The sequence below is a fragment of the Danio rerio genome, chromosome 21 (genome assembly GCF_052040795.2).
Source record: "Danio rerio strain M-AB ecotype USA chromosome 21, GRCz13ab, whole genome shotgun sequence".
In the NCBI taxonomy this organism is placed as follows: domain Eukaryota; kingdom Metazoa; phylum Chordata; class Actinopteri; order Cypriniformes; family Danionidae; genus Danio; species Danio rerio.
In genome coordinates, this window is record NC_141041.1 from 34,555,959 (window position 1) to 34,568,933 (window position 12,975).

The 12,975-nt window shown below is 34.8% G+C and overlaps 1 protein-coding gene across 10 annotated transcripts in view; it reads right to left on the minus strand.

Annotated features, from left to right (window-relative positions):
- stim1b (stromal interaction molecule 1b) overlaps positions 1–12,975 on the minus strand; it is a 92,230-nt gene that overhangs the window by 44,245 nt on the left and 35,010 nt on the right. The window contains 1 exon segment of one of the 10 annotated variants that reach the window (NM_001202541.2): positions 12,601–12,603. The exons of the other annotated variants lie outside the window; for them this stretch is intronic. Within the exon segment in view, the coding sequence (NP_001189470.2) occupies positions 12,601–12,603 (3 nt within the window). 10 annotated transcript variants of the gene reach the window in all.

Below are 12,975 nucleotides of genomic sequence, written 5' to 3' on the forward strand. Positions count from 1 at the left end.
ACAGTGAAGGGCTGTCACCTTACAGCAAGAAGGTCGCTGATTGGAGCCTCAGATGGGTCAATTGGCATTTCTGTGTGGAGTTTGCATTTGTTTACGCGGGTTTCCTTCGGGTGCTTCGGTTTCCAGTCCAAAGACATGGTATACAGTAGATGAATTGGGTAGGCTAAATTGTCTGTAGTGTATGAGTGTGAGTGAATGTTTCCCAGAGATGGGTTACAGCTGGAGGGGCATCTGCTGCATAAAACATATGCTGGATAAGTTGGCGGTTCATTCCGCTGCGGCGACCCCAGATTAATAAAGGGACTAAGTTGAAAAGAAAATGGATGAATGTATGAAGTGAATCATGCTTAAGTTGGGTTGCAAACGTATAGGAAGCTTTTCAGATCATGGTGATCCTTTAACAGACTAAAATTGCTGACTTTATGTTTTGATATGTTGAGTCCAAACTTGCGAAGGTCAATTCACAAAAGATACGGTTCGCGTTAAAGATCTCTGGGACCGTATGTATAAAGCTGCTCAGTGTAGAATTTTACTCTTAAGTGTGTCAAAATTCTAAGAATGACTTCGTTTTACTTTTATTTCTAGACTTAAGATTAAGTGTGATTTATAAAGGTTCTTAAGTGTTAGGACTTACTAGGAAACTAGGAGTGTTTGGGATGTATCTTAACCTAGTTAGGAGTAATAAGATGGCAGCAGAGAGGAGACCACACACCTTTCAAGAACAAAATGTGTTGCAATTATATGATTACAGGCAGTTGCTAAAACGTTTGATCATGAAGGTATTCTTTTTGTAACTAATATAGTAAGAAATGCAATAACTTCTCACACTCTACGAAACATAGCCTTAACTGCAGAAATGAAGGTAATAATGACTGGGTTTTTTGGCGACTGGAAAGATGCAGCAGTGCACCAGTGATGACTTTGGCACATCACAATCCACAGGCAGTTCATTGACCTTCCAAGGATCTCCAAACTATACAGCAAAAGCAAGCAGCTTTTATAGGGATTGCTGGCTTCCCTGGAGCCATCCCTTATCTTGTTGGAGTCATTGATGGCACTCATATTTACAGCATTGCTCCGACTGTAAATAGGGAGGCATATGTCAATAGAAAAGGTTTTCTTTTTGAATCCATTTTTTTAAGGGTTTTACACTTTGGTCTTTCTTTTATATACAGCTAAGAGTGCAATTTACAATTATGTGATTTATCAGTTTAATGACTTTAGCATCACATTTGTCCATGCAATCAATCAATTTGTGCAAGGTTGTGTAAAATGCATGTACTTATTTGTGTTTTTTTTTACATATTGCAAAACTACTTAATGTTATTTTAAATTATTGAATAATTTTATTGCATTAATTCATCAATAAATGGTGTCGTGCTGCTGTGACTTGACCCTTGCAGACTCCTGATAGGCTGATTCAGAGGTCAAGAGCAGCCATTTTGTGTTTCAATCAGTGTAGTTCTTAATTTGCAACACTTAAGTCAGAACTAAAGAATCAGTCTCAAACTTTACTGAAAGTGGCTTTTAGATTTTTTATTAATTTCTCCTACTCCGAAAAAAGGCCTACTTCTTACTAAGAATTTTTTCACCCTTAAGTCAAAGTTTAAGACTACTCTTAAGAGCATTTATTTTAGAAGTTTTATACATATGGCCCCTGAACTTTCCATCACTACTGTGTATCTAACCTCAGAAGCAGCCTTGCACACATATTTCACTTAAGGCTGCTATCTTGTGGGAAGTTGTATTTGAATTTGAAAATGAGTAGATGGTAGTGATGTTGTGTCAAAAATGAAGTCTATCTTTGGTTTTATTATACAATATTTATTCTGATGATTTTGAATCTTGCATCTAACAAATATCATTATTTAGAAAAAAAAACTAAAAATAACATTAAAACTAATAAAAACTAAACTAAAACTAAGCATTTTTCCAAATATAGAAACTAATAAAAACTAGTAAATCTATCTCTAAAAAACTCATTTGAAAACAAAAATATCAAAACAAAATAAAAACTAAAACTAACGAAAAATTGCCTGGTAGCTGTTGACTTGCATTATCAGCAATTAAACAAATAAGTAAACAAATAAAAAAATACTATGGAAGTCAATGGCTACCAGTTCATCCTTCAAAATATTTTGCTTTGTGTTCAAGAGAACATCAAATTAATTTTGAACAACCCAGTAGTGAGTAAATAATAACAGATTAAAATTTAGTTGCGAACTAACTCTTTAAACCTGCACATATATTATCGGGACGTGAACTGAGTAGACTTCACAAGAACAAAATCACAACAGGACTAAGCAGAGAACTGAAAATGCGCCAAGGATTTTTTGGGGGCAGGAGTCATGCACCAAATCAGGATCTGCTCGGTCTGTTTGTCCTCCTGCCTCTACAATTCAGACTGTGAAATAAAACACACACAGACTGCTTTTAAAAAGAAGCAGTACAGTAATGCAAACAAGTAGTAATCTACTTAAAACAAGTCCCAGACGTGGTGAAAAGCTCCATGCAGGATGTATGAATATACACAAGTTCTCTATCACATCTGTCTCAGGGTTTGTTCACACCAATGATCCCCACAAACAAAGCTTGGAATGCATTCAGGGCAGAACATTGTTAGCAAACATCCTAATGCAGTCCACACCGCTGGAATTTAAGATGAATACAGTGTGTAAAATGGTTGCACACCCCAGGCAAGGGCGTAAATTTCATTTCAAGAGTTCACATTTAGCTGATGACAAATTATAAGCTACTTTGGCATGCTGTCCCGGGAGAGTGCCCTGAGCTCATAAGATTCTCGAGCCTGGGGCTCCCTCCCATTTGCAAGGCAAGAGGGGAGGTTAAGCTCAGGTAGATCTCGAGAGCTCCCCTGCTGTAGTAGCTAATGAACATAGTGCTTGCTCTTAAGAGATAACTACTTACTAGGAGCATGTCTATGGTGCCGATTTGGATTAGTCAATTAACTTAGGTTGCATATTTTTGGACGGTGGGAAAAAACCGGGGTACCCAGAGGAAACCCACGTGAGCACGGGGAGAAAGTGCAAACTCCGCACAGAAACGTCTGCTGGTTTGGTAAAGCCTGGAACCAGGGACATTCTTGCTGAGGCAACAGTGCCATACAATGGGCCACAGTGTCACCCATCTAGGAAGAAGGAAGAGTAGGGGTGGATGGGGGATTCTTCAAAATGAAGATAGCGGTGTTACGTAACCCAGGGTATTTGTAGTAGCTTAGAAGTCGTCTGATTGGTGCATTGAGAATTGGATAATGCGGATCCAGCCGCTAGCAATCATAAGCACATGATCATCTCGAAATTAGTTTATAAATAAACTTCACTTTACAGTTGGGGGAAATGGTAAAATAATACAGAACTCATTTAGTAACAGCTAAACAATATGCTAATTGTGTGCGCTAAAGGAGAGTATGAGATCAGGTGGTTCTCGAGAGCTCCCGGTGTTAAAGGAAGAAAGGGGGAGAAGGGGTGGATGGGGGGTTTCTTCGGAAAAAGAAGATAAGGGAGTAATTTTTTGCTAGGGCTACTTATAGTGAGTTTGGATTAATCTGATTGGCTAACTAATGACTAGATGAGAGACCAGCTGCAATCAATCATATCACGTGCTCCTCTCAAATTCAGTTTGTGAACAACTTCACAAATAAATAAATAAATGTATATGTAAATCTACAAATTCCTGCATAGATAAAATAATAAATAAATAATTATGCAAGCAAATAAATGATTAAATAAACACACAAATTCCTGCATAAATAAAACAGTAAATAAATAAATACTCAAAGAAATAAATAAATTTATATATAAATTTACAAATTCCTGCATAAATAAATATACAAATACTTAATAGTGCGGTGTGAAAGGGGGAAAAAAAAATCTACTTTCAGTTTAGCATTTTCTTATTCCCTCAATATCTGTGTAATTTATTTAATTATAAATCTGCCCGCACTATTTATATAATTTATTTATGCAGGAATTTGCGTTATTTTTTTATTATTTATTTATTTATTTATTTATTAATTCATTTATTTCTATGGAGAAATCTTTGGATTTATTACTTTATTTATTTGCATTTTTATTTATTATTTTATTTATGGAGAAATTTGTGGATTTTTTTATTAATTAATTTATTTATTTGCATATTTGTTCATTTTTAATAGTTTTTTTGCAGGTTTCATCATCCATAGTGGTGCTCTGCAATAACATGCAAACCGCTAGCTGTTTTGTTTTTTCTAAAAGCTATCTTAATGTACAAGTAGCTCAAACTGGCTCATTGAGAGGTGGGAGCCAGCGGAGGTGCAACAACTTTAATCATTAGGCCCACACCGCTATCAAGCCATCATAGAGCTTGCAATAAGTGTCATTGCGACATGTAGTTACATTTTTCAAAAGGTGCGCATCCAGTGTCAGCCACAGCGAGAGGTCTGTGACCTTGTAAAGGCTGCGCTGGACCATACTACACTGTTAACCCTTACTGTAGATTATGCAGTAAATAACTGTAAAATAGCCAGTGTTTTGCTGTAATAAAAGGAAACAGTATTTTACTGAAAAAGGAGGAGGATTTGTATGAAATTTTGTAGTGCAAAGAATAAATTACAGTAATTTACTTTATGTACCCATTACAGATAGTTACTGTGATAATAAATGGTAAATTACTGCTCAACCATTATTACCCCATGTACTCTGATGCTTTATGTTGCTATATATATATATATATATATATATATATATATATATATATATATATATATATATATATATATTCTGTTCAGTTTCGTTAAGTGTATGGTCAGTATTGAGGAGAATGGGAGACAATGCATTGATGATAAGCTAAATTTCTCTGCAGCCATCTGTGTGTTTTTTTTGGTTCCTTTTATGTTTTTAACATTGAGTATCAGGAGTCAACCAATGTCAATTTCACAGAGCTAATTAAAAGGTGAAGATATCGACGAGATGCATTTAAAGGCAAAAATATTCACACAGAGCAACCAAATTATCACAATCATTTTTATAACTTTGTTTACTTTTCTATAATTAATATAATTAGCCTAGTTTAGCCTATAGTTAAGCTTTTAAATTGCACTTTGAGCTGAATATTAGTATTTTGCTAAATAACTAGTAAAAATTTGTTATTTAAAAAATATCTTAAACAGCACGTACATACATTTTTGCAGAGACTCAATGAATTTGTTTGGAAAACTTCAAATGAAGTAGGTAAAAATGGCATTAACAGTATAGTATAAAGACTTTCCTAAATAAATGTATTAATCAGGTTATTTGTTTGTTTTTTTATTATTATTATTACTACAGGTTTGGAACAACATGAGGATCAGATTATTTATTTTTTTATTTTTTTTTGCTTTGGATGAAGTTTTTATATTTTTATTGTTTTTATTCAATGATATGTGCATGATTGTGATAAATGTAGGCAATTCCTTTGAAAATATGCTAGGTACATGGGATGTCGAACTCCTGAAGGGCCGCAGCCCAGAGATTTAGTTCCAGCCCTGCTTCAACACACTACCTTTAGATTTAGTTTGATCAGGTGTGTTTAATTAGTATAACTGCACTGTTACTCTGTAGATTGTGCAGTAAATAACTGTAAAATAGCCAGTGTTTTGCTGTAATAAAATGAAACATTTATTATTTATTAACACATATTATTTTACTGTAAAAGGAGTAGACTTTGTATGAAATTGTGTAGTGCAAAGAATAAATTCCAGTAGTTTACTTTACTCATTACAGAAAGTAACTGACAATAAATAGCAAATTACTGTTCAACCATTACTGTCCCATCTTCTCTGATGGTTAATGTTGCTATTTATAGAGACATGCATTTTAAAGGCAGAAAATAATGATATAGGCATCACCACACACTCCCACAGGCTGTCTGTCTTATTCTAAACACAAAGGTGTTAGAAAGAGTTTTCAGAAAATGCTGGCCCTTTAAGGGAGCCAGGTGTTTGATTTGTTTACTGCTGTGTGCTCTATTCTCTGTCCATCAATTCAGATGTAGAGTCTGATTTGTTTTAGGCTTTAACTAAGAATCTACAATGAGTAAGTAAAATGTGTTCAAATGTTTTTGAGGGTTTCTAATAATAAGGCTGTGTTTTAAGTGATATTGTTGTTATCTTAAACTGTGTACTTGAAAGCTACATTGTTAGCTAGTTAGCCTCCCCTCATATAACTTCTTACATTACTTTTGTTTAAGTATATGTATTTATTGGATATTGCATACTGCCATAATGTACAGATGCTAACAGTTGTATGTATCTTTCTGGCAACTAAGCCAAAATTAAATTCCATCATCTCAGTAAGGTAACATGTGCACATCATCACAGGGAATCACAAAAACATGATACACATAGCCATCCACAAACAAAAGCTCCACTGTCCGGTCCCAGGTTGTGAGTTTGTTGCTTAGTATTTTTTTAGAGCAGTGTTTCCACCTATGAATTTATATTAGAATCAATAAAAAAGTTTGTTGTCATGAGATAATTATAACAATAAAACATTGGATCCTTTGGTTTTTCGGTGTTGCCAACTTTATTTTTATTTTTTATAATTATTTTAAACTTTTTATAGAGATTTGACACAGTTTTTAATTATTTAAAACTTTCAAATTTAAAATAATTATGTTGTGTTTTTTGCTGTTCATTTGCTGATCTACCGTCTTGCAGATTTCAGTTGCTATCCATATCAAACACACCTGAACCAATTAATTAGGACCTGAACACCACTTGATAATTACAGGCAGGTGTGTTTGATATGGGTAGCAACTGAAATCTGCAGGATGGTAGATATCCAGGAACAGGATTGAGCACCCCTGCTATATACCATGGGGGTCAAACTCCAAGTTCCTGGAGAACTGCAGTGCAGCAGAGTTTAGTACCCACCCTGCTTCAACATTACCTGTTGATTTCTAACAAGCCTTAATTAGTTTGATCAGGTGTGTTTAATTAGAGTTACAGCTTAAAGTCCCGGTCACACTGCACTTTTCTTTCTGCAGACTTCCATTCATACGCATGTGAGTACTGCTGACCTGGAATGCATGCTCATGTGACAAATTTCATAATTCGCAGCATTGGAAAGTTCAAGCTTGGAGAATGCTGACATGCGAAATCACATCATGTGGTTGCTTGAGACCAATCAAAGATCAAAACATGACCTCTCTGGCTTGCTTTTTCAATCTCTAATTATTTTGTTTAATTCCACTACTCGCTTTGTTTAATTCCACTTCGCAGTGCAGTATGACAGAATTTTGTTAATGTGACCGGAGCCTTACTGTGCAGACCTGTAATATGCAAGACATTATTTATATCTGCTGATTTCTTAATTTTGTTATACTTTTTCTGTTATTTATTTGTTTGGTGCCAAAACAATAAAATCAATTTGTCTGAAAAATGTTATGCCTTCTATTTTTTAATAACAGCTAAGAATACTGATTAATTTTAGTAACACTACAATAACTATATATGACATACTATTAATGTGTATGCAGTATAATGCTGTGATTTGTAAAACTACAATACAGTTATTAACTGTACACAGTTTCCAGTTAGTTACCACTGCTGCTCTATTACAGTAATTAACTGGCAACACTGTTGCCAGCTACTCACTGTATCGGTTCAGTTACAGTAAATAACTGGCAACACTGTTGCCAGCCACTCACTGTAATGGTTCAGTTACAGTAATTAACTGGCAACACCGTTGCCAGTTGCTTACTGTAACCGAACTTTTACAGTGAGTGGCTGGCAACAGTGTTGCCAGTATTCTACTGTAAAAAAACCCGGTAAGGTCTAACAGTGTAGTATAAATCAGCCTTTTGGATTCATTTTAAAAACAACCCATTAATATAACTCAGTCAACTTTTTTTTGGAGAGGCATTAACTTTCTACACAGTTCACATTCAGGTTTAATAACTATCATAATAGGGGCATTTTAAAACTTCAGGAACAAACTCTAAATAAATGTTGTTGCTTCTCAAACATATAAATTTTCCCCAAGATAACTGATTATGCTGACCTGTGCTTAGTTTAGTTTCTTTTCAATTTCACACTGGATTGCAGCAATGACGTTAATATGCAATTTCAGAGAGGTGTTTCCCACAACAGTGGCGGGAACATCAGCTGCGTGACGGGAGGATTTGGATGACTGGATTAGCGGGTGCTATTTCCATCTGCAATTTTGCCGCTAACATCCTGCCCAGGAAAATGGCAGGTGACGGCACATGTAGCGGTGCCAAAGTATTTGTGAGCGGACGGTGTTGAATCCCTCAACCTTCACACTCACCGATCCTAACCAGCTTGTTTTGAGGTCAGGTTAAATCTCCTTTAAGTTTACTGGGACCAGCATATGATAAACTTCCGTCTTGGATTTTCAGTTATGGACTAGTGTTTAGATAAATTAGCTCTTTGAATGCATAGAAAAGGAGTGTTTTGTCTGCACATATAATCCTTGAACGGTTCTAAAGATATTGGAGGTTGTAATTGCTACATGCAAGCGTTGAAGCTGAGCACAACTGTGCACAAACACTGGGAGATTTTTCGTTAGTGATGCAACAATATGAGGTGCTACAGTAGGGAACAGTCTGGAACAGTGAGGAAGCTTCCACTGCAGACAGTATAAACAGTGACTGGAGATGCGAATAACTGCCATAGCTGAGATTATTAAGAAGCTCTGGATGGGATCTGGAATTGGGAGGGATCAACCAATCAGCGATTCACAGATGTACTGGTATATTTATAGAGTACATAACATGATCTACAGTTGAAGTCAGAATTATTAGCCCCCCTGTTTATTTTTTTTTCTCCAATTTCTGTTTAACGGAGAGAAGATTTTCTCAACACATTTCTAAACATAATAGTTTTAATAACTCATCTCTAATTACTGATTTATTTTATCTTTGCCATGATGTTAGTGAATAATATATTACTACATATTTTTAAGACACTTCTATACAGCTTAAAGTGACATTTAAAGGCTTAAATAGGTTAATTAGGTTAACTAAGCAGGTTAGGGTAATGTCTGTCTGTCTGTCTGTCCTTCTATCTATCTATCCATCTATCCATCCATCCATTCATCCATCTATGTAATGGATATTGGAAAAATCCAACATTGCAATATTTTTTTTATTCTGCAACAGATATTGTGATATGAATACAATTTCACCAGATGTGTTGAATAATTTTTAGATAAGAATTTATATTTTTAGATTAATTGGGATGATTCTGTGGGGGAGTGTATATGCATAAAATATATATATACAAATTCAATAAAAAATTTATAAAAATTATATAAGCAAATTATTGTTAATATACAGTAACTGAATAATCAAATGTTAAATAATACTGCATATTCTTCATTTTATAAACAACTCAATAGAATTTATGTTGTTAATTTGTCAAGTTACACATCAATTTCTTATGCATGACATTTTAAAACTCTCCCAGTCACAGGCCACAAAACACTTTTAAAATGATGAATTAAACTAGGGACTCAACACAGCGTATACTCGCAGTGTGACTATTCCGAATGATCACATTGTGAATGGAGAATGCTGCTTACGTCTAATCTCCAAAAATCCTCCAAATAATTTCAAATAATTTTATTTTTTATTTATTAATTATCAAAAGTGTTCTCAAGAGATTTAGGAACTTATTAAGCATTGATAATGCCAAAAAACTTGAAAAAAGAAAGCAGGTTACAAGAAGAGGTCGACGATAACCACGGCAAACTACCCACACAGAGGAGCTGAGGCAAGCTTCACAACAATCAAGACATTATGGATGCTATAGAAGCCTTTAATGCCTCTGTTAGTCAAAAAATCGACGCCTCTACACAAACGATTGCAGAATTGCGTACAGCAATGACAACTATCACAGAAAAATCGAGTCGATTGAAGAGGCTTGCACAGACTACAAGGTATGCCTGTCAGCAGTACCAAAGCACTGTGTGGAATTAGTGGACGAATGCAAACGGCTCAGAGAAAAAAAAGTGATGATCTCGAATCCCACTCCAGGCGGAATAACATTTGACTTGTGGGAAATTGCTAAAAAGAAAGAAAGCGGTAGACCTACTGAATTCATCGCGGAACTACTTCTAAAATTGCTGGGCCCAGAAAACTTCATCAAACTATATAAAAAGGAAAAAAAGTGCCATGGACCACCAAATATGATCATCAATAAAGTTTTTTTATGTATAGACCTTATTTATACTATGAAATTTAGCATTATAAATATGCCTATAATATAACTTTTGAAAATATTTATTTTTACTCATTATACAGTATGTCTCTTATCTAGTGTTGCGTTATTATTATTAAATGCTAGATTTATTTCCTTATCCGAATCAAATGTGTATTTTTATGTTTTGAGGACTGTCATGTTTATATTGTATTCTGATTAGCACTCTATCTATTCTAAACACTTGAAAGAATTCAAAATAGAATTGCTGTGTCCCTAATCATGGTATTTAACATAGTAGTTACTGTGTTAAGATCACCTTTCCATGCCTTCAATGTATTTACTCATTTATTCTGTTGGTTATTGATTATGCTCACCTGTGTCTTGCTTAGTTTCTCATAATCCTGTGAATTTTTTTTTCTATTTCTTTTTTCTTTTTGCCATGGTGTCTATGCTTTTGTCTATGCCTCACTGCTGTCAGTACATGTTGGATTACCGTCATTTACAGTATACTGTTATGGTCTTCTTTCCAGGGGTCTTTGAATAGTCATGTTTCACTATAAGCCATATACCAACACAGCATCCGTGACATGCAGACATTGTGTGAGCGGAAATTCTTACAACAAATATCACGCAGGCTTTAGGATTAAGATGGTCCTGTGTCTAATACCGTTATCAAAGCACTTTTCTTACCACCAGCATCTTTGATAGGTTTAATTCTGGCTGATGTTCTAGGTATACATATTCACATGAACTATGAATCATATGATGACATGTCCTTGACCCTTCCCATCCATCTCTCTCTTACCTATTTATTGACAACGTCTCAACATCCCTCTCTTTTCTGTTTCACCAGCTGTACTTGAGTATCAGGCTGTACAGGCTGACATTAATGGGACATACCTCTTCTGTCTGGCTCTTGTACTCCAATAAGCCTGGCTATTTTCAGACGCAGAAGATATTTGTTCACGAGAAAAGTAAACAGACTAAACCTTTGCTTGATTTTAGTGCGTAATGAGCAATGAATATTGCAGTCTGGACTTCATCCAGAAAAGCCTCAGCCAACAAAATCCAGAGGAACGTGTTATGCCTTGCAGAACATTTCCATGTTATTTCTAAAACACTCAAAACAGGAAGAATATCCAAGAAAATGTTTCCAAACATTCAGGATAAAGACAAAAAGAAACGAATGAATATGATTAAATGAACATTTCAAGTTCTAGGAGGTGAAAAATCTATATTTTAGTTCGCACGAAAATAAAAATAAAGCAGTGAGAGAGTATAGAAAGACTCATCTGTCAGTCAGAAACAATTCATTTGGAAATGGAACGTTTGATTTAACTGAATTAAACAAATTAAGTCTTATCAATAAACCAGAATTGATTGAACTGATTAACAAATTCATCTTATTGAATCTTGCCAATGAATTAGAATCATTTAGGTCTAAGGGCCCAATCATACATCCAGAGCAATAAGGCACAATACGAGTTTGAAGTGATTTTCAGACCAGCACAACCCTAATTTTCACGTCTTGCACCACGTTGTTTAAATATCAAATCCATTTGTGCCACTTTGTGGACTCATGTGTGTGCCAGTCTCAAAAGAAGGTGTGTTAAGGAGCATTGTTGGCGCGTTGCTAAAAGCTGGTCTAAAATCCAGTGCACAATATGTACTGTAAGTTGTGCGCCTATGCAGGTCCAAATGCTTACATGTTGCTTAATATACACAGGATGTACAGCAACACATAAATATCTTTACATATGACAAAAATTAAAAGATTAAAATATTTTTAAAAAATATTATTTTCTACATAAACAAAAAATCCACTGCCTTCTACATATTGGAGGGCTTTTTTCAGTTTATTCATGACAATTGGCATTTGTATAATTTGTATTTGTATTTATTATATGCATATTTATATTTGTTTTAATAAAAAACAAGTTTAGATTTGTCCATCTGTCGGGTTTTGGAGACGTATACATCACCATGTGGGGCATAAGAATAAGACTTGTGTTTGGATATAACAATTTTTTTGACCACACGTCATTATTATTGATTGTTTATTAGTTTGTTGAAAATTAGAACTGAATTTAGAAATAGTTTTGAAACAAATCTTTGAGCTTAACAAACAAAATTAAATATGTAGGCTAATGAAAGTCTTTGGTGGAGTGCGTACAACACTGTTTCCTTATCCACGAAAGTAAAGGAGTAAAGTAAAGGGTAAAAGTAAAGTAAAGAGAAAGTAAAGAAGCCAAATGGAGGAGACTCATCCTTTATCCTCTGACAAATGGTCTGTTTAACTGTTTTTGCACTTACAACATCCTCCATGTAAATAGCAAATGCGCCATGGTGTGAAGCAACTGACTCACTGACTCAACTGACTTAAAGGGAATGTGAGATGAGACTCACTGGTTTAATGCAAGTTATGCTCAAAACGCACAAATATCTCATTAGAATAAGCACAACCCTGTTAGACCATGCACCGGGTGCTTATTTTTCCGTTCATAAAATAGCAAAAGTAAATTCAGACACTTCCTTAATGCTTTTGTGCCATGCGCTTTAGACTTTGCGCCTAGATTGTCAAAATAGAGCTCTACATCTTAACTGGCTCAAAAACGTTCTTTTTTCAGTGTCAGTTTGAACTTTTGCACAATAGCAAATGAATCTCATCAATGATTCTTGCTCATTATCCAGAACTGATTAATTCAAATGGCCAGTTTGATCTGATTCACAATACCAAATGAATCTTAATAAATCTTGCTAATGAATCAGAATTATTT